At 35.1% G+C, this 22,796-nt stretch overlaps 2 protein-coding genes across 2 annotated transcripts in view; one reads left to right on the forward strand and one right to left on the reverse strand.

Moving 5' to 3' along the window:
• The window catches only part of PSMD1 (proteasome 26S subunit, non-ATPase 1), a gene marked incomplete at its 5' end in the record, with an annotated part of 115,477 nt that overhangs the window by 50,104 nt on the left and 42,577 nt on the right, over positions 1 to 22,796 (forward strand).
• On the reverse strand, positions 954 to 18,011 carry HTR2B (5-hydroxytryptamine receptor 2B). Its single transcript, XM_024243110.3, has 4 exons — positions 17,897 to 18,011; positions 16,332 to 17,055; positions 6,464 to 6,664; positions 954 to 2,165 (listed from the first exon to the last, which is right to left on the reverse strand). The coding sequence occupies exons 2-4, from the start codon at positions 16,681 to 16,683 to the stop codon at positions 1,273 to 1,275; spliced, it is 1,446 nt and encodes a 481-aa protein (XP_024098878.2). The 5' UTR covers positions 16,684 to 17,055; positions 17,897 to 18,011; the 3' UTR covers positions 954 to 1,272.

Here is a 22,796-nt window from a genome sequence, read left to right on the forward strand (position 1 = left end):
AAATATATGCCTTGTTCCCTTATACACTGAGATTCTCCGTAGCCAATACATTTCTTGAGGCAATTATCCTAAACTGAGTTGCCTGCAGAAGGACAGCAATAGAGTCATAGGTTGAGGGACAAATATGAGTGAACCTGAAAAGGAAAAACTAAGGTATGAGTTGTCTTCACTGCAGACCCCCTTAGCCTAAATTTGCACTTATTAACAGGGGCATTAAAATATATATCAAAAGTAGATTGAATTGTCTACCATTTACTTAGTGCCTTCTATGTACTCATCCTCATAAGAATTGTGTAAAATGTAGATGAGAATACTGGGGCTTGAAGAAATTAAGTATTTTTCCAAATTTAATCAGCTGTCTGGTAAGTGGCACAGGTTGGACTCATTCTGAGATCTAACAGTGCAAAATAATATACTGAAAGGATGAATAAAAATTTTGTGCTGGAAGTTCACTTGAGTCACTGGACAAGCATAGATAGGCAGGCATGATCTCACTTAAAGTTTGTATCCCTGATTAAGGTCCCATGCTTGTGCACGTTAATTAATATCTCTAAGAAACCTAGTGTGATTCAGGTACCCAAGAGCGATTTTATTTGCTTTTTCCTCCTTCTCCAATAGACCTACCTGTGCTGAGTAGAAGCTCAATATCAGTCATTTAACAAACAGGTCTAGTTCCAAGTTCCTGTTATTTTGTATGATATCCAGCTACTATCCTCCCTATCCCTTCCATCAAAACAGTTTCCTGATCAAAGGAAAATTATGACTGCATTCAACTAAATCAGACTATAAATGGCAATCTTAACTCACCTCCAGATGTGATCACTGTTTTGTGCACTTATTTTTAGCTCTGTGTTCCTTTTGTTCTGTATCATGTCTTATGCTTTTAAGACCTGGAAGGCAAGGCTAATGTTTGTTTTGTTTTATTTCATTCTTAGCACACCTTTGCATATAATTAGGAACCAAATAAATTTTATGATGACGGTGGTTCTTTTTAAAGCCTGAAATTTATTGATTTGACTTTATTTCATTCGAATACCTTAACATTTAACCAGAGTGCTGGATTGTTTTCATTTGTAGCTATACAAAATTATTTTCCTCATGGAATAATCTTGTCCAAATTAGGAAAATTAGGTATTCTTAATACTTAACTCTTAGGTTAAAGAGATGATTTGATATATGACATAAAATTCTTTATATAATATATTCTTGGCACATTTACATCTCATTCATCATCTTACTCATCATTATGTTTGATGACAACTGCCAGTTCTGCTATACATAACTAACTTGCTCTTCAGTTTTGTCACCTTCATTTTCAGTGAGGAGAAGTGTATCTAGTAGAATGATTGATGAAGACTGAATGGTTGAACTTCGGAGCCTCATTGGACTCTGGTACATGGCAGGATTAATCCCATTTCGAATTCCATGTTTCTTGAAAAACTTAGAGTTCTCTGCCATTGGATTCCGGAAGTAGATCTTACTGGAGCGTTTTCTGAGAGTTTTTACTGACTTTGTGGCCCGGTAATTGCAGGTGATATATCGGCCAAATGCATCCCGAAATGTCTTATTGAAGAGGGTGTAGACCAAAGGATTCACTCCTGAGGAAACATAGCCTATCCACACAAATATCTCCAGGAGCATTTGGAGAGTAGTTTGGTTACAGGAATCACATAAAACTAAAGTTATATTTGTAATAAAGAAGGGACACCACATAAGCAAAAAGAGGAAAAACACAATCCCTAGGACCTTTGAGGCTCTCTGTTCGTTGGAAATGGTCTGCACTGACTTTTTCCCAATTGTGGATGTTCTTCGCATAAGTGTTTCATCACCTGAGTTGGGCAGAGCCTTGTCCTTTCGAGAACCATCCAGCATTGCCACCTTTTCCGGTGACGAGCAAGGTGTTTCATCCCTTTGGAAAACTGTAGACACAGTCAACCATGTTAGGCGTTGAGGTGGCTTGTTTTTGACCAAGTAAGCCTTCTTCTGTAAAGCGTGGATAGTGAGAAAGTAGGTGACAATCATAATTGCAAGAGGTGTGAAGAAGGCAGCCAGTGAGCCAAAGAGCATGAAATTGCCAAAACGTTCCTTTGTCAGCACACAAGTGATATTGTTTGGGTTGTCCACATCAGTCTCTATCCCTTTAATAGGGACTGGAATGGCAATGCCTAAGGAAGAGGAAAACAAGATAAATTGAGTCATTTTATGACCTGTAACTCTTTGATTAGATCCTTTTGGATTGCATCCTTATAACTTTCTGCTTGTTGGTGCATTATAATTCCTGGGACCCACAATGCAGGATTTGTCAAAGCATTCATCAGTGAAGATTTGACAAACAGAACCTAAGTGAGCAAATCTGTTTTTAAACAGAGATTGGTTAGTAATTTCAGATTTATAATGAAAGCTCCCCTAAAGCTATAGTATATCCATGATATAGTGGAGAATGTCTTCATTTATTCTACATTTCTCATAGTCTATTTTTGTTTTTTAAGCTATCTCAGATTAAGGAAGAGAAATTCAGAAGACAACCTGCTTTTTTCTTATTATCCAGTGTAGTTGATCTAGAGGCACTTCAGAGTACATTTATTCAGTATCTTTACTAGGTTTTATCTTTGAGGTTACAGTTTCATTTAACAGTTTTACCTTTTGATATGTGTGAATGTCTTTTAATCCTTTCCATATTGCTACTTCAAATTTGAGTGTGTGTGAATCATGATGTTGAAAGATTATGAGTTCTTAATCTTTCTTCTTCTGTAGAAGCCTGGGCACAGTGGCGCTCATGCCTGTAATTCCAGCACTTTGGGAGGCCAAGTGGGGGTGGATCATTTGAGGTCAGGAGTTTGAGACCAGCCTGGCCAACATGGCGAAACCCCATCTCTACTAAAAATATGAAAATTAGCCAGGCATGGTGGCACATGCCTGTAGTCCCAGTTACTCAGGAGGCTAAGGTGGGAGAATCACTTGAACCCAGGAGGCCAAGGTTGCAGTGAGCTGAGATCACACCACTGCCCTCCACACTCAGCGACAAAGTAAGACTTCGTCTCAAAAAAAAAAAATAAGTTCTTTTATGACGTAGGAAAGAAATATACCTCATGTTAATTTTCTGATCTTTAAATACCATGAAGTAAGTATTTAAATATGATGTTGCTTAGTGAAGTAGCTTATTAGAAAGACAAATAATACAGGGGTTAACCTGAATCTTTTTCCTTTGAAACAGCAGATATTTTTTAAACATCTGAATTAATTGATCTTTAGAAACCTCTGGAATCCTTGTGTTGTTTTGTGAATCCAAGAGCACTCCTCATCTACACACCCTTTTTATGGTAGCTGAAGAGCCATTGACAAGAATATGTTCCTCAAACCCTTTCTAGCAGAGGCCATTACTTTCTCTCCTTTTCCTCATGGACACCACCAGAAAGAGGATTCTGTATATTTGTTCTACCACAGTTTGAGGACCATTGGCCCCCATTCTATTTTTGTAAAAGTTTTATTGGCACACTGCCACTCCCATTTGTTAATAACATATTGTCTGTGGCTGCTTTTGTTCTACTGCAGCAGAGTGGAGGAGCTGTGACAGAAACCATACACGCCCTGCAAGCCCAAAATATTTGCTGTCTTACCCTTTATAGAAAAAGTTTGCTGACCCCTGCTTTACCCTGTTACTTTCAGATCACCATTCCACTGTTTATTTCTCCCCCAAAACACTTGCCTTTTGAAGTTTATTTTATCTACTTAATACTTTCTTCTCCATCTTGCTTTTCTGTTAACCTCCATGACATTTGTTCATCTTCGTCAATGGCTTCAGTACCTGCTATAGTCTTCTCTCCACTGTTCCAGTGCCAGCATTTTCCACAACTTCATCCCATTCATGACCCTTCTAAGACCTTAATTTTATATTTCTTGAACTCTTTGACTCTAATTATTATTATTTGCACTAAAGCCATCTACAAGTCTACTTAGAACAAGCCCTAAGATTATGAACTCTAATACTTCCCTTCCTTGTCCTGCTACCCCTCTCTCCTAGAGAACTTCTGTTTCCTGTTATTTTTATCTCTAGTTCATTCATTCGTCTCAGTTTTCACATTCTATTAACTCATTCTATTAATGAGACTTCATTCGTCTCAATTTTTACATTCTGTTAATATCAAGACTCACACTACTTTCCTATCCAGCTTGTTGGTCAATAACTGTAAAAGTTTTCACTGGTACTTTTTATGCCCTTACCCTGTTATATTATTATACTTTCTGTTGCCAGGTATTACCTAGAATAAATGTAAATTCAAAAGAAGAGAGTGAGCTCTCTTCAGCATTTTGTAGAATTTCAAAACTGAGCTTATTGTCATCTGCATTTTCATTTTTTCAAAGTTACTGATTTGTGATCGGTTCTGCAAGACAAAGTGCAGTGAAGTGAAAGAGCATTGATCTTGGCCTTGGTGCTGAAAAGCTGTAAGAGTTCTTAAGCCAACTGATTAAAACCTCTAGGTTTCTTTTTTCTTACCTATAAAAGGAAGAAGTGGATTTCTAAATCTATATATTATGAGTCTTCCTTTTATTCTTTTTTCTCCTGCATCACTCATCACTTTGTGTTAGTGTAATTTGTTTATATGTCTGCCTTTCTTGAGTGCAAAGATTCTTTTTCTTGATCATCTGTGTATTCTTAGTACCTAGCACATTATAAACACTCAATAAAAATGTGGTCAATTTATAAATTGATGGTATCCAGCCTTAATTTAGATGCCATTTATACCAGCAGGCTGCTTACCTTATTAGCTTGATCACATTTCACAGTTTCAAATATTTTAATTATTCTTAAGGATCCGTTTCTTCAACTTTTTTTCCCTTTCTGTGTCCTACTCTCCCACCCCACCCCGATATACACATACCTCACACTCTCCCTTGCCCTCTCCCTCCAGTGAGCTTACCAAATGTGAGTCATCTGGCATAGATGACTTTATTATAGTTCTCCTCCTCTCCACTTCAAATTTTCATTTTCACTCATTGTCTCCCATTCCCTTTCTGTAGCTGCTTTTGGGGGGCTGGTTCTGCTCTGTCGGTATCTACCCCCTCAACTAGCCTTTTCTCACTGTTTTTAAATCTCTTCATTCTGAATAGACTTTTTCTTGACCCTGTTTTCTTCCCACACCAGAGGAGTAACACAGCTTGCTTTTACCTCCAAACTTTTTCAAAGAGGTCAAGCCCTTATATCATCATTTCAGGAATATAAAGGTCAATTTCATTGTTTTGCTTTCTTGCTGTTTTTGCCCCAGTGCTCCTACTCAGATTAGGGAGGAGTAATTTAAGTATTCCAGGTCTCTTAATTTTTTAAGAGACCTTTTTGAAATATTTGCCTCTTTGAAATATTTTTACAAGGAAGAAGCAAATCTGCTGGTCAAACCATTGTAATTTTTGCAAATCTATTTGTTTTTCTAATACTAATATGTAAGAGCTTTGAATGATTTACGCATACTTCATGATAAGAAGTATAGCTTTGAGTATTATAGATGAGTACAGGGCCATAAGATGATTTAGAAGAAAAAGGACTTCTTTTATAAATAATTTCTGAACATCAGTATGTTTTATTTGCATCTCTCTTAAAACTTTTAATTAAACATACTCAAAACACTTAAGTGCAGTGACTCATGCCTGTAATCCCAGCACTTTGGGAGGCTGGGGCAGGGGGATCACCAGAGCTCAAGAGTTTGAGACCAGCCTGGGCAACATGACAAAACCCTATCTCTGCCAAAAATAAAAAAATTTTCCAGGCATGGGGGCTGCACCTGTAGTCCCAGCTACTTGGGAGGCTGAGGTGAGAGGATTGCTTGAGCCTGGGAAGTCAAGGCAGCAGTGAACCATGATTGTGCCATTGCACTCTAGCCTGGGTGACAGAGCAAGACTCTGTCTCCAAAAAAGAAAAAAACCAAAAAAACCCACTTAAGCAGACGCTTAACTGCCTTTAATCTGTATACATATGTACTGAAATGTTGGCTTCCAAGATGAATTTGTGTTCTTTGATACCTGCCTACAAAATGTTTGAGTTGTTAATGTTTTTTCTCTTATTAATCTTTTAAAATGTGATTTAAGGTGCATTTCATTTCTTGTTATTTTAATGTAATTACAGGATTCCAAATGCTAGCTAGACCATAATTATCTGTTGGGAAATATGAAGACTGTTCTCAAACTTAACCTTTCTGCATATAGAAATCTAAGCAGAAAGAAATCTCAGTAAACACTGTGCAGATGGTTCTTTCTGAGGACGTGAGTTTTGTTACTTGTCACACTTTTTACCAACAGTATGGTTTAGAAGCCGTACGATAAATGCAGTGACATAAGGAGCTTATGTTAATATATCAGTAGGCTGGCTTGACCTCTCATGCTGAGTTTCATTGCCTACCAGACCTGGTATTCTCCTAGCCAAGTGGAACCAAAGACTTTGTTTACCACCCACACTCTGGCATTCTCTACATACCTATTGAAATTAACCACACCACTGTAATCTTGATGAATGCCGTAGCCCGTGAGTTATATTGATTGGCCTGGATTGGCTTTTTGATGGCTATGTAACGATCCACTGAAATCGCACAGAGATGCATGATGGATGCGGTTGAAAAGAGAACGTCAAGAAATAACCAGGCAGGACATAGAACAAGTGGGAGGGGCCACATAGCCTCTGAAAGAAACAAAAACAAGACAAACATTTTCTCCTATAAAATGGCAACCTTCAATCTACAGTTTTTCAGGTGATACATCTTTTGTCTTTTTTGTTGCTCATCTGAAATTTTATAACTTTAACAACATAATGTTTAACTTCAGATAATGGAGACAACATTAAATTCAATATTTCTGTGGATGGTAACTTTTAAATACATTTTTTATTTTGTATAATAATTATACCTTTTTTCTAAGTCAGCAGCAGTTTTAACTTTTTAGCATTATTATGACCTTTGCTCTTTTGTCGATTCCATTTGTGATCTTTTTAAAATTTATGTAGTATTGTGACTGGAACTTAACCTTGGTATTTAAATAAAATTTATTTTTAAGTTGCTGTTGTATAAAAAGAAAACATTTTACCATGTAGAGGAAACAGTATGACAAAAAGCATATTAGAATGGGAGTCTCTGTGACACCTGGGTTTTGGGCTCACTTCTAGCAATAACTAGCAGCAAGATCCTTGTTTATAGCATACTCTAGTTTGGTGAAATAGTGGAGTGATTTTTTTGACAGAAATAGTTCTCAAATAAAGATTGCAAAAGGAATGGCTTCAGGTTATCCGGAAGAAAAGTAGATTGTTTCCCCTTCTATATTCCATCATTCACTCCAAAAACTGGAGATATAATAATTAGTACAGACTTTCGGTTTGAAAAGAAAATCTCAGGGTTAGACATAGTACTTAATTTATTTAACAAACTCTTATAAAACACTGCATACCTCATATGGTCTTAAGCACTTTAGAAATATTAACCTTAAAAAAATTTTAGGTGTGGATGTGATATTGAATATTCTGCATAGTTTTCTAATAAATTTACTTACACAGATGTTCATACATATGTGAATTTAATATATTATGCATTATATATTACACCCACCACTTACATGTTTACAGTTTCAAAACAACTAAAATTTTAGAATTCCCCCTAGAATATTTCCATTAGAATCCAGTTTAACTCCTGTAGAGAACAGATGTCATGCATGTGAGATTATCTAAGTCTCTTTTAGGATTTGATTGTTATATGTCCACTGATAAAATGTAATCTACTTTTCTTCTGGCTATTGCAGGTATATCTGACTTTGACAGGTATAAAGTAATTGTCATAATTGAAGGAAAACCAGAATAATCATCTCAGGATTACAGAACAACAAGAGACTCTTCTATTGTGAACTGTTTAAAATTTAAGGAGCCTGGGGGTGGAGAGAGATTAAAATCTCAGACCAAAAAAAAAAAAATAGCATAATTTAGGGGCAGAGTTTTCAGATAGATTTGGCTATGTTATTTTCAAGCATCAAGTAGAAGATTTCTTTTAAGTTAGGAAGGATGTCAGTGAAAAATATTTGGGCACTTGACAAAGTATCCAAAAGGTAGCAAGGCTGACACATCTACTTTTTGGTGCCTTCTGTTTCCAGAGTTGGTATGTGGCATTCTGAATAAGAATATTAAAATATTTCTCCTAGGAACAAAATAACAAAATCAGCGCAAACTTTTATTCAAAAAGAATAAATGATTGGGACTTAGTTCCATGTTCAGCAGCTTCTTAAGAAGGGATTAAAGCATCAAGTGGAAAGGGTCATTCATACTTTTCAGTGTGTTACTGTAAATAAACTTTGCCTGCTTGTTGAATTGGGGGTAGGAAGGGATAGAGGTGGTAAATTTTAGATTTATTGAGCTGGAAGGAACCTTAGAGATTACCATTGATCTTGCAGATGAGTAAATTCAGGTATAATTAAGTCTGAATATAGAGGTAAGGAGGGGAGGCATTTATTTGTTGAAATTTAAATATTATTTGAAAGTGTTATTGAGAACTGCCACTCAGAGTTTGCTCTTAAGATGGAGAGTGAGGATCGGCATCACCTGGGTACTTAGAGATGCAGGCTCTTGGGTTTCATCTCAGACCTACTGTATCAGACTCTGCAGTTAAACAAGGTTTCCAGGTGATTTGTATGCAAATTAACATTTGAGAAGCAGTGCTTTGGAAGACTTTCTGGTAAGGTTTGTGTCTGAGTCTTAAAAGATGCACCTAAGTTTCCTGTTGTAGGGTTGGTTATAGGCACTTGGAATGTCTCATGGAAAGGAACTAATGGGAGGCCTCTCAGAATAAATTAAGTCGGAGAAACTGTTGTTTGGAGAAAATCTAATCAATTGGATTTTCTCACTCTTAGCCATAGCATTCAGATTTTTTGTCATTTAGTGGAAAAGGACCTTGGACACAGGCAGCTTCAAAGCAAACTAACAGTCTAAGTATAGTGAAAAGAATCACCGCATATTCTCACTCATAGGTGGGAATTGAACAATGAGAACACATGGACACAGGAAGGGGAACATCACACTTCGGGGACTGTTGTGGGGTGGGGGGAGGGGGGAGGGATAGCATTGGGAGATATACCTAATGCTAGATGACGGGTTAGTGGGTGCAGCGCACCAGCATGGCACATGTATACATAGGTAACTTACCTGCACATTGCGCACATGTACCATAAAACCTAAAGTATTATAATAATAATAATAAAAGAAAAAAAAAGAATCATTTTAGAGTTTGCAGTGGAAACTACTAAAAATGAGGGTACATCTTGAGCTGAAGTTCTAGATTTAGGACTGTAAGTAGGGTGGTAGAAAAATACTCGTCTAGAGCTATAATCAGAGATATTGATTGCAGTTAAGGATTTAAAAGGCAGGTAATTGTTGTGTTGTCTCTTAGATTTCCTTCCTTGAAGTCCTTACTCTCTCTGTAACATCTTTTAAAATGGTTTGCCAACTATTTAAACCTGTCTATTTAGCTATTCTAGTTATGGATTATACTTCTGAAGATTAAGGTTTGGAAAATTCTAGTCATAAATCTAGTAGCCATAAGCAGGAAGCCATAAGAAAATTCATATAAAAAGTACGTGTCTTTGGAATTTGACCATCTGATCCACATACTCCTGATTGTGGACTAAGAAGGAAGTTTTTTTAGTGCTGATTTAAGTAACCCTATGAAGCCCTGTTAGCCTCACTTTAAACAGAATTTATAAACTCATTCCCACTTAAAATTCACTAGAATTTTCTTATTACAGTTAGTGCTTTATTGTTAACAGAAATATTGAGATGTGATACAGAATTTTCTTTAAGAAAGAATAAGACTGAAATTTAAGATTAAGAGAGATGAATCTTTACAATTCCAAGCCTTTCTGATTTCAAGTTTCGTGAAACACTGGTGGATAGTTTTTATGAAACTAACATAAAAGAAAAAGATAACTGCATTAAATTAATAGAAACCTTATATACAACACAAAAAAGAAAAAGAGGCTTTTTTAAATGCCTAATAGATTTGGGTAATCTAAGAATTTATAGAAATTTAAAACAGTTCTAGACGTTTTATAAAGGGGCTTTTCCTAGTCTAGAGACTTTCATTCTAAAATCATTTTTTAGTTAGTATTAATTTAGTTAGCTCAAAGTCAGAAAAGTTTTTTTCTGTTTAGAATAACTAAATTAAAGGTTAAGTTGGTATGGTGAAATACTTTATTTCAAAACGTTTATTTTAGGAGTTTTGGTTTTAAGAATTTCTAATTACATTTATTTGTTATAATGTATTCTGTCCAATGTACTTCCACAAAGACTTAAGACATTGAAAATTTGAAATAATGAAGTGAAACAGTTACATACTTAAATGGAAAGAAAGAAATGTGTATCTAAGAGTCAGTCTGAGGGAAATAAGTTACTAGGTTCTTCAACTAAATTACTGTTATTCTGGGGCTCTAAATTAGACTCTTTCATTAAAATTAAGAAAGAATAATAGCATTTCTGTCAATGCCTGAAATAATTACAGACTGAATATTAAAGCAACAAAACAAGTCCTAGATGGGTCTTGTCTTATAGACAATTGTTTAATTATCTAAAGAATATCAGTAGCACAAATATTTTATTGTTTAAAATGAAGACTGCTTTAAATTCTGCCATACATGAGGGATGGTAGGAGTTGTCATTCAGTTATATAAATTTTTATTTGTCTCCCAGACAAGGTTCAACAACTTCATAGGTATGGGCCTAGGTCTAATACCTTCCACAGAAAAGAGATCTTGCAGTCATCTGAAGGATTTGTGCAAGTATAGGTTGACGCTCGAGTATTCTTTTCCACTTAATATGAAATATAACTTTAACTGAAAAGAATACTGAGTTCTAACTTGTCCCTAGGGGGGGAAAAAATTCTGTGATCCTCTGAACAGTTACATGGGGTTATTTAAGGTATAAATGTTGGTTCTGTATGCCAAATATGACAGTTTTGGCTGGTCGAATTTCTCATTGACATTTGAGAAAGCAGAATAATAAAGGTTAAGAGTGTGAATTCTAGAATCAGTCCTCCTGGGTTTAAATCATGTCTCAGCCACTTACTTTGTAATCTTGAACAGATTACTTATCCCTCTGCTTCTCTGTCTTCTGTAAAATGGGGATAATAGTACCTGTTTTATAGGATTTCTTTAATAGAGTTTATATGGATGATGATTAAATACATGTGAAGTGTTTAGAACAGTTCCTGGCATAAAGAAGACACTCAATAAATGTTAGTGCTTATTACTATTGTTTAACAGAAACTAGCCAACTAACTCAGCCATGAAAACACTCCTACATAGAAACAAGCCATATCATCAGTTTGAAATAAGAGTGTTTGTCTCTCTACCTGCTGTAGCAAAAGTGCATGCATCTGATTCAGCTTAAAACTTAAAGCTGTACTTTCAGGGGGTGAGGGAGGATGGGCTGAGAACAGTTTAACTCTGTTTAACTTTGAATTAAATTTGTCATAAAAGTATGTTTTTTACTAACATTGAATTTTAACTGCTGTTTATTTTATGTACGGTACAGGAAAATAACCTGTATGCATTGCATGCCTGGGTTTTTTGTTGGTTTGGGTATTTTTTTGTTTGTTTTTGCTTTCTTTTGAATTAGTACAAAAACCTGAGGATTTTTACTAGCAACCCCGTATCTTGATGAGGCAGACTTATTTTATTTGAAACCTGCTTAACCTTTGGACAGCTTTTTAGTTTGGAAAGTCAGGTTACACCATTTGTCCGGAAAATAATTAGCATCAGTCCATAAATCTGGGACATAAAATGTTTCCCTTTGGAGGATGTAAAAGACTATTTTTAAAGGCATTCCAAGTGGGCTGTTCCTATAGTTTACAGAGGTACTCAGTTCATGAACTTATTGCAGCAGGACAAATCATAAATAGTTCTTATGTCCAAAAAGAACATAATTTTCAAATATGCATTTATCTCAGAAATTCTAATGCTTCTGTCTTTATCTTCCAGAAAAGAAAGACATAGTTCAGTTCAAGTTATTGTTTAAAAGTTTCTGTTTTGTTTTTTACTTTTTTCACTACATTTGAGCATATGAGTTATCCTGGGGTTCAGTGTCTAATATGATAGTGTTTTAAATGTTTTAAGCATTTTAATGCTTACATAATTTTTTCCTGGTTTTTAAAATTTCCACTTTACAAAAAGATGTACCTTTAATTCATTGCTTTTCTCCTCCATTTCAGAATTGGGTAGGCTAACATTTTACTGCATAAATGAATAACTGCAATTTTTCTCTTACTGCTATACATTTGTTTCATCTCTGATTAGACTTGCATCTCAACTAAATCATATTTAATTTGCATGCAGTACTCTACCAATTGCTATTAGTGCTTATAAGATGCCGGGCCCTGCTTGACAAGGTGATTGAACTCTGAAATAATAAGTGATTGAACTCTAAAATAATAAATGACTTGCCTGATCCAACACAGGAGAACCAGGATTCAGACCTTGGGATGTCTTGCTTCAAACAGCCGTCTTTCAGCCTATACCATGGATACTGTTTGAACTTACAGATCATGAGGCATCAATTGAAACTTAAGTTATAGCCAGGTTTGGTGGCTCATGTCTGTAATCCCAACACTTTGGGAGGCCGAGGCAGGTGGATCACCTGAGGTCAGGAGTTCAAGACCAGCCTGGCCAATGTGGCAAAACCCCTTCTCTACCAAAAATACAAAACTTAGCCAGGTGTGGTGGCCTGCGCCTGTAGTTCCAGCTACTCGGGAGGCTGAGGCAGGAGAATCGTTTGAACCTGTGGGTGGAGGTTGCAGTGAACTGAGATCATGCCACTGCCCTGCAGTCTGGGCAACAGAACGAGACTCTGTCTCAAAAAAAAAAAAAAACAAACTTATAAATAAACCAATAACGCCCAATGGATGGCCAGATGCCATATTGTCCCGTGTTACTTTTTTTTTTTTTTTTTTCCTGAAACAGAGCCTCATTCCATCACCCAGGCTGGAGTGCAGTGGCACCATCTCGGCTCACTGCAACTCTGCCTCCTGGGTTCAAGCTATTCTCCTGCCTCAGTCTCCCGAGTAGCTGGGACTACAGGCGCATACCACCACGCCCAGCTAATTTTTGTATTTTTAGTAGGGACGGGGTTTCGCCATGTTGGCCAGGCTGGTCTCGAACTCCTGACCTCAAGTGATCCATCCGTTTCAGCCTCCCCTGTTACTTTTTAAATCACTTATAAAATGAAAGAAAGGTTCAGAGAAGCTCTTAAATGGTGAACATCCTGTCTTTTTTATATCAGCATAAGGTGTTGTTTTCTTGCTCAAGTATTTCTAACGTAGGTATTTTCAAGCCTTATGTTATAAGCTGTTGATTTGTGATCATGGATTTTAGGAATTATGGACAAGACAATAAAAAACTAGAACTGTAAAGATCAAGTCCAGTGCTCCCAGATAGGAAGAATTGACAGAAAAATTGACCTAGCACAACTCATTTGAAAGACAATGTTGTGCCTGAGTTGTCATAATCTTGGGAAAATATGAATTCAAACCGTATATTGTTAAATATTATACAGATCAGTGGTTGAATAAAATATCTCAGTATAAGGACACAAGGTCCACTTTTGTATTTTACTGCTCTTATTTTTTAAATTTCATTTTATTAGACTACGAGCTAGTATAGTTTTTGTGTTACTTTCATTGAATTCCCCTGCGATAGCTAAAATTATTGCTCATAGTGATAGTTAATCTTTTATCATAGAACCAAGAACACTTGTTTGTACAAACATTAGAAGTCCTGAAGATTACCACTACAATAAGAGTGTAAAGTCTAATTCTGCCTTTTAAAGTTATCAGAACTTCTTATAAATGCATTAGTTTAGAAAAATCTTAGTGTTTATTAACTTGCAAAAGGTTATAAAAATATCTTAGTATTTGAAGTCAGGTTTCCATTTGTAATACATGCAGTTCCAAATTTATGAATTCATCCTTTGAAGTTTGTTAGAGGGCAACATGTGTTTTTTTCCTACATTTTTTCATAGAAATTGAATTATGCTTTAAATAATGCAATAATGTATTAGATAGTGGCTCACAGATTTGTTCATTTTTTAAAAATCTACAAACCCCACTATACAACTTAATTCTGATAGTAAAAGTGTTTGGGGCTATAAAATATTTTATTTTGTAATTAGAAATTAACAAACATGAGCCAGGCATGGTGGAATGTGCCTGTAATCCTAGCTACTTGAGAGGCTGAAGCCAGAGGATCACTTGAACCCAGGAGTTTGAGGCCAGCCCAGGCAACATTGCCAGACTCCATCTCTATTAAAATAAATAAATAAAAATAAATTTAAAGTTAACAAACATTTGGAAGAATGAAATACTATTAAAATATCTATCAATTATTTAAGACATAAATATGAAGACATTTCACATATTTTATGTTAACATATGTTGGGTTTTCTGCTAACTTGTATTGCTAAGGATATGTTGGGTACCAGCATTTTAAATATACACTTAAAGTTTTCAGCTGCTGGATACCTATTTTTTTCTAGAATACATGGAATTATCTTTGTTACCTGTTTTTGTATTTTGTTTGTTAGCTCACTTTAATTCTATGGTACTTTGCCTTTTAAGATTCCTTAACTATTTAGCTGATAATTTAAGTATCTACCATGGTACTTTGCATATAATAGATGTTTGATATTTATGGGCTCAAAGATTTTAAAGCTAAAATTCACTTCTGCATAATTCTTTCAATTTCATATATTGAATGACATATTAAATTTTATGGTAGTCTGAAATAAACATTTTGACATTTTCTGTATGCCTAGCAAAGCACAGTTTGAAGAGTATGATTTTACATCTTAAGCTACTATTATGCACATGGAGATGAGAGCTGGAATCATATGCCTGTACAGTATTTATCAAATATGCATATATATTTCTACATAATACTTTCTTTTAAGCTTTATTCAGAATTAGGGTTCTTTATGTTCTCTATTATAGTAAGGTTTCTTAATTATTTTTCATGGTTTCATGCAGCATTAGATTACTTAAAAGATTACAAATTTATTTTAATTTGTTAATTATTAGAAAGTCTAATTAAAGCAGTAGAACTTTACTCATTACTGCTTGTCCTGCCACATAATTTTCTTGATTTATTTTAAAGCCCAGGTAAATGTTGATTTAAAATGGAAGGTGTAAACCTGTTACTATCTGATAATAGTTTTAGATATCTTTCTGTTATTACTTATAAAATTGTAATGTGTAAAACCTGGGTATAATAGTTGGAATAGCAGGGGTTTTTTACCTTCTAATATGGATTCTAGTTTAATAAATTTTACTTCTATAACTTAAAATATTTTTATCTTCATATAAGTAAATGTAATTCTAAGAAACTGTATCTGCCACAAGTAATCATTTTGCTTAGGCAGTTTATGAATGGAATATCAGTTTATACCAAGCATTGAATAAGTTAAATATCCTTTTAATGCTGATTCCAAGAGTCTAGGAGCCCTCATAATTCATCAGCAGAATTATTTGTGTTTACCCAAATTTTATAACTAGAGATGATATGCAGAAATCTGGAACTACTTCTATCTATTTTTTTTATTATAACAAACTAAGATTTCAGTGTCAAACTATACCTTTTATTATCACAATAACTAGGTTTTAATCCACTTACTAACTTAGAGGCCTATCAGGAACACAGATGCCTATATATCATAAAAAATTAAATAGATAGATCATCTCTGTGGACACTCTGAGCCAAACCATTTCCTTCAGCAACTAAACATAATTTTTCTTAACATGACACATATGTAGGAATTGTGTTCAAGTTTATAATATACAAACTATTAAGAGCTATAATAAGAATTTTTGAACAATTCCAATTTTAAACTGAAGTTTAGCAATTTAAATTGGGATTTAGTAATTCAAAGACCTTATCGTTAACCCGGCGCATATCTGTCCTGGAAGTGTCCTAGTTATTGCTTTGAGGAAAAAAAGATCAGTGTAGAAAAGTTAAAGTATAGGCCTATTCACTGTAATTTATAGATAATATATTCAGAATCTATAAATATCACTAACTTGAATGACTTTTTAAATGATTTTATTAGATAGCTTAGGAGGGAGAAAAATAGTTTACAAAAAATATTTTTTGCTCCTTAAAACTGATGATCAACCATAGAGAATGATGTAAAACAAGGGGCTGTTTACTTGCCGTTTCTTTAAATAGTCCAAGTTCATCTTTTATTTCAAGATAAGTAAAGATTAAATGAGTGTCCATTCTCTAATAGTATATCATAGTTCTGTGGTTTGATGGCACAAACAAAGTGAAATACTTACCAAACATTATTGTCAAGAGGGCAATTGGCATCACAAACAATCCAACCAGCAAATCAGCCACCGCCAAGGACATGAGAAAGTAATTAGTAGCATACTGCAGCTTTTTCTCCAGCGAGACAGCCAGAATAACAAGGGTATTTCCACCAATTGTGGGTATTATCACCATGAGTATCAGAAGAGCTGCCCAGTGCAGTTTATTTCCCTGTTCCTCAACAATCTGTTTCATTTCCTCTGGTATTGATTCTGTCTGTAATCCAGACCAGTTAGAAGAGATAATGTGAACAAAGGTGCTCTGCAAAATGTGCTCAGGAATTGTGCTTTGAAGTTCAGACACTCTGTAAGAGAGAGCCATTTGCTGTTTTTCTGTGATTCAATCCCGTTCCAAACAGTGGTCAGCATGGTTAGTAGCTAAGCTGCTCATCTGTTTTTTTAAGGCATTGTACCCATGCCAAACACTCAAAAGCCAAAGTTGACACCTTCCTTTAAAAAAAAAAAATTCAGGTTCTCTAAAATGAGCGCATACACACATCTGTCCATGTTTGTAGGTAAGATCTCCAAGTATTTATTATTTTCTAGAGGCTTAAATTTAGGAAAGCTCAGTGAAAGAAACTGATAGCTGTGAAAAAAATAGGATATATATATATTTTTTTTTTAGTTTCTCTCTCTCTCTTTTTCTGCCGTAGTTGTAGAGTCGTGTTTGAACTTGCATGCCAGAGAGTTCCCCCTAGATACAAAATACATAGACTGCATTATTTTATTCATTTCTGAAAGTGGTAAAAACACTTGAACTTCATAGCCCTTCCCTTCTTAGTAAGTCTGTTGTGCATTTGTGACAATGCAGCCAATTCTCCAAATATACTGTATTTCTGATGTTGCTCAGTTAATGAAACAGAAGACACATTAATTTTTTCAATGGTTATAACAAAAAGTTAGGTGTTTCCTGACCCTTGAATGTCTTTTTACCTTTACTTACAGAAGAATAGAAAAGTCGAAACACAATAGTTCAGAATAGAACTTTTAGTATGCGCTGGCCACCCACCTAGAAACACTCAAAGCCCAACAAGGGTCTAAATAAATGATTTACCAGCTAGGGATCCTTATATGTAATTAGCTTTGTCTTATCAGGTTTGTGAGTACTGATATAAATGTCATTTTAGATTTCCTTTAGTTTGAGAGAAGGAAAAAAAATAGGTATTACCAGGATCCAAATAATTGTTTTTAGTAATTTCATCTCTCATGGGATGTCTTTGCAACAATTGTGTTCTAAATTTAATCACTAAATTTGCCAAATTCAAATCAATTCTTTTTTTGTTTTAAGTAGTGTTTATTTTTTTAACCTTCCCAGTTGCCTTGAGAAGAAAGGGAAACCAAAAGGAAGATTAGACCATTTATTTGTTCATCAAATGTACAAATCAAGTTTTTAAAAACTCTCCTTTAGCATTAGTAAATTTTTCATTTTGATTTTTAAACTGCTGAATAGAAATGAAAGATTATGATAGCAGAATTCTTGAAGATTAAAAAAAAAACCTTTAGATTAATTCCATATGTGTTTATTAAATGCTTACCTCTGGTTTCGTTGTTATTTTGCCGAGCATGTCATCTTATCTGTTCACTAGACTTGCTTGCTGTTGTGACTGAAATCCTCCTCCCATTGACTTATTCTGAGCCGCCAGCACAGGCGGTTGAAAGCAGTGAAACAAATACGTTATATAGCTGCAAGCATGCCAAGGAGGTTATTTCCTCTTTGATACATTCATTTTTAGAGAGTAGCAGCATTCATTGTAATTCATAAAACCACTGTTAAGCGTGTTGAACCAGTTCATGGCCCTTATTCAAGTTTTATTTTTAAGAGCTCTCTTTAATATTTGGGGGGACTGTAATAAACTTGATCATTTTAGCTTCAGATAGTTTTGTTTGGGATTACGCCTGAGCTGTTTTTCACATTTGAGAAAAAATAAGATATAATCTAGCTATTTTAGAGGTTTCATTCTTTGAACATTCTGCCCTTTTAAAAGCCTATAGTGATTTCTACAGTTCTGATTTCTAGCAGTGAAACAAGATTCTTATCTAGCTTTTGTGCCTTTGCTGTGGAACACCATTAATTTGCTCTGGTTGCAACCTTATATAGAAGAGCACAGAAAGGCCTGAATTCTACATGTATACATAGGTTTTAGCAGAAACTTTTTTACTGGTTATTTTTAAACAGATGATCTCTGGGTTTAGGAGTGGTTCACAGCTTTTTTCCCCATAGATTTTACATTGGAGAAAATACAAGTAATGAAAATACGTTTTTGCCTTATTTCAGAAAATTGGTGTTTAAATCTTAATAGTTATGCTATTTAAGTTTTCTGTAACTATAAGACTAGCTTAGTATTAGAACCTCAGCATTCTCAAGGTTTCCTTTTAAAAGATCATTATAGATGCATATTTTTAAATTAATTACTTATAAATCAGTGATGACATTTGTGCCCTTTTCTTGTTTCAAATTTGTATTCCTTTGCTGATGTTGAATGTTACTGGAAAATACTTAGTTCATTTTAGCTCTACTGAGCACTTCAGATTTTATTCAGTATTTGCTGCTTTTTTAAAAACTCAAAATTTACTATATTAGAAAAAATACTTGTGAAGAATTCTAGATGAAATAATATTCAAGAGAAATCAGATGTTTTTTAATGTACCAGAATTTCTATTCAGGAATATGAAAATATTTTAAGGCAAGGTGCGGTGGCTCATGCCTCTAATCCCAGCACTTTGGGAGACCAAGACAGGTGGATTGCTTGAGTCTAGAAGAGACCAGCTTGGGCAACATGGCAAAACCCCATCTCTACAAAAAAAAAACACAAAAATTAGCCAGGGGTGGTGGTGCACGCCTGTAGTCCCAGCTACTGGGCGGCGGCGGAGGGGTTGAGGATTGGGGGTCAGGGGAGACCTGAGGCAGGAGGATTGCATGAACCTGGGGGAGGTCGAGGCTGCAGTGAGCCGAGATCACACCACTGCACTCCAGCTTGGGGTGACAGAATGAGATCTTGTCTCCAAGATAAAAAAAAAAAAAAAAAAAAAGGGAAAGAAAATATTTTTAAACACTGCTTAGTTGTGAGTTACACTTTGACATCTGTGCTTATGAAGGTGGGTAGGGATCTGCAAAACAAGTAATGGATCTGCAAAACAATGTCAGATTGAAAATAGCAGCACCATTATATCCAATGAAAAGACTTGTATGAAATAAGCCTTTATTGATTTGTTTATAGATAAAATTTTTTAAATATTAAGTATATTATAAAAATGCAGTCATTGTTGTTATTTTGCCTGTATTAATCCTTTCACTCACATTCACTCATTTTTTGCCTCAACTTATAAAAGATTGGTACTTGGATTCTTTTTATTTTTGCTTAAGTCTGTTTAATGGCTAAGGAACATAACTAGTTAGAACAGCTACTTATTTGGCAATCTCAAGTTATGGGAAGCATAGCTGAGAATCAAGAAAAAGCAAAATAATAATAAATAAATAATTATATGAAGGGATAGTTGAGTCTCAGCAAATAACTAAACCTGTGCTCTAAAACCCTAAGCACTTTAAGTAGAAAGTAGCCTCTAAGTCCCCACTCCATATCTTTTTACTCTCTACACACATACACGCGCACACACACAAAACTTTGCCTCTCCCTTCTTTAATGAAAATAACATTTGTATATGGTGGTAGATGTAGATAGTACAAAAGAATGTTGAGTGATAAATTCACGTGAGACAATTTTAATAAACATGTTTCCCTGCCTACTCCAGATTTGAGTAACAAGTTAAAAGGTGGACAAGCACTTTGATAATAGCAAATAGGGTCAACTGAAACAACAACAACAACAAAAAAAAAACCACAAGAATTTAAATGTATAAACATGTAGGTCTACTCAAGTACAAACTTGTAACTTTTTTTGTTTTTGTTTTTGTTTTGTTTTTTGTGACAGAGCCTTGCTCTGTCGCCCAGGCTGGAGTGCAGTAGCACAATCTCAGCTCACTGCAACCTCTGCCTCCCAGGTTCAAGCAATTCTCCTGCCTCAGCCTCCCAAGTAGCTGGGATTACAGGCGCCTGCCACCACGCCTGGCTAATTTTTGTATTTTTAGCAGAGACGGGGTTTCGCCATGTTGACCAGGATAGTCTCGAACTCCTGACCTCAAGTGATTGCCTGCCTCGGCCTCCCAAAGTGCTGGGGTTACGGGCATGAGCCACCGCACCCCACGCCCTTTGACAACATTTTATGTGGCATAATGATGGATAGCACAGTGATGACTTCTGTGTACTTAAGGCTAGATCATGTTCATTCAGCAAATAAATGTGAAATGAATTTGTTAAATATTTCTATCCAAATATAAGAAATGTAAAAGTATGATTCTTAATGGTAGAGTGAAGTTTTTAATATCTGGAAGCTTCATTTGTGTAGAATATTTCCTTTCCCAAAAACTTTGGATAAAGTAACTCTTACTAAAGTAACTTCAAGGTCAGACTCAGCCTCTAATCCAGTAATAACCAAAAAAACCTAATTGGCACATTTTTTTGTAAGACAATTGAATTTTCTCCCTGATGTCTTTTTAATTTATTGAGCAGATTCTGTCTTTGACCGAAAAGGGCAGTCTAATATTCTTTATAGGTCTAGGAAGACAGCTTAAATATCAGCCAAGAACACTTTTTTACCTCTCAGTCATAATACCTATTAAACAGTAACCATTAAGGAATGTTTAACATGACAGGGATTGTATCTGCTACGTATTCATTTGTGAAGTATTTACTAAGTGCCATATGCTCATGGTGATATATTAATGAATAAGGTAAACATTTTCTGTCCTCATGTAATTTATAATTTTATGGAGGATGCAAACAAGTATATTGGTAACTATAGTACAGATATGGAGCTAAGACTAGCTCACTTCAACAGGACCTACAGTGGAGTTCAAATATTTCTCAGCTTTCTTTTTATTCATTCCTCTCATGTTCATTCTCTTTGACAAGATCAGTGAAAGAGCTGAAACTGTAAGAATAGCTACTTCAAACTTAATCTGTTCTCGTTAGACTCCTTTATTCTCTCGTGACTGCCTGTTATTTTAATGAAAGACTTTGACAAATCAGAAACAAGCTTCCTTCACTGTCTTCTCAAAATGTCTTTCTTTTCATCCATCCTATCCTTCTTTGGGATCATGTTATCATTCCTTTCCACAATTGGCTTCTACTTAGGTTCTTGATCCCATCTCATATGTATATGAAGTCTGTGGTGCTTCCTCTGGCATTAGCAGCCTATACCAAGAGTGTGATAAGCTGCCATCTCTACTGTCAGGGCTAGTCTAGGAGTGGGGGTGTGGTAGGCAGACAGTTTAAGATGCCACAGTGCTGTCTTACCACAATACAGCACCTTCTTCTTTCAGCCCTCCCCTGTTAAGTTTTTTACTGGATTCCTGTGTAAAAGTTGATCTAGACAATTTTTGCCAGGTTATTGCCAGAACAAAAGAATAAGTTTTTTTTGTCATTGAAACTCTAGAGTACAACCTGATGTCATAAAATGGTGATGTCCTTTAATCAAAAGACTGCTATACCTGGAATTATAGTTGATGATCATAACCCAAATATCTTTTGGAGTAGATTTGCTCAACTCTGCATGTCCTCAGTAATCACAGTAATCAGCTATTAGAAATAGACTTTTATCATTAGAATACTTGTTTAAATATCAGAAGTGATTTAAACTTTCTGAGAATCAAAGTACATTTATATTCATTATTATAAAAATCAAAGAAATACCAATAAAGTTCTCAATAAATAGCAATAAGTTGATGGCAGCTCACTCATACTATAAGACTTTTCTTAGTTTGCTGATTAGAAATGAAAACAAGTGTGCTAATAATGCTGCAACTTTGAATATTACAGATTTCTGTAGGTCCAGGAATGCAATCTGAGATTTTTAAGAGCTCTATTTGTTATGGTGACACAGCAATTTCTTTGTATAAGGCTTGTGACTCTTCTTCTTACATCTTTAAAATTCCCTCCCTCGCCCATTTTAGCAGCACCTGAAAAGTATTAGTCTTTTTGGAAATGTGCCAAAAGCTTGCCTAAAAGTATACCAATTTTTAGTTTTCTGAAGTCCAGGAAGATGACAACAAATAAATTCTCTTTCACTGAATTTGTAACATTTATGGCACAGTCTGTGTGCTTTTGTTTTTTGCTTTTCCTTGTGGTAAGTTATTTGTATGCACTGTATACTAAACTGATAGAGTTAAAAGCTACAAATAGCAGTAGCTTAGAATATGGAGGTACGAAGAACAAAAATATGTTTGGGAAAGAAAATTGTTTTCTTTCTCAGCTTTTTCCCTGAAAATGTTTTATGCCACAAAATTCAAAAAAGCATAATATCTTTCCCCTACTTTTTTGTTTTTTACCTGTAATAGCACTGTTTGTTTGTTTTCGAGACGGAGTCTCACTCTGTCACC

The sequence above is a fragment of the Pongo abelii genome, chromosome 11 (genome assembly GCF_028885655.2).
Source record: "Pongo abelii isolate AG06213 chromosome 11, NHGRI_mPonAbe1-v2.0_pri, whole genome shotgun sequence".
NCBI classification, from domain to species: Eukaryota; Metazoa; Chordata; class Mammalia; order Primates; family Hominidae; genus Pongo; species Pongo abelii.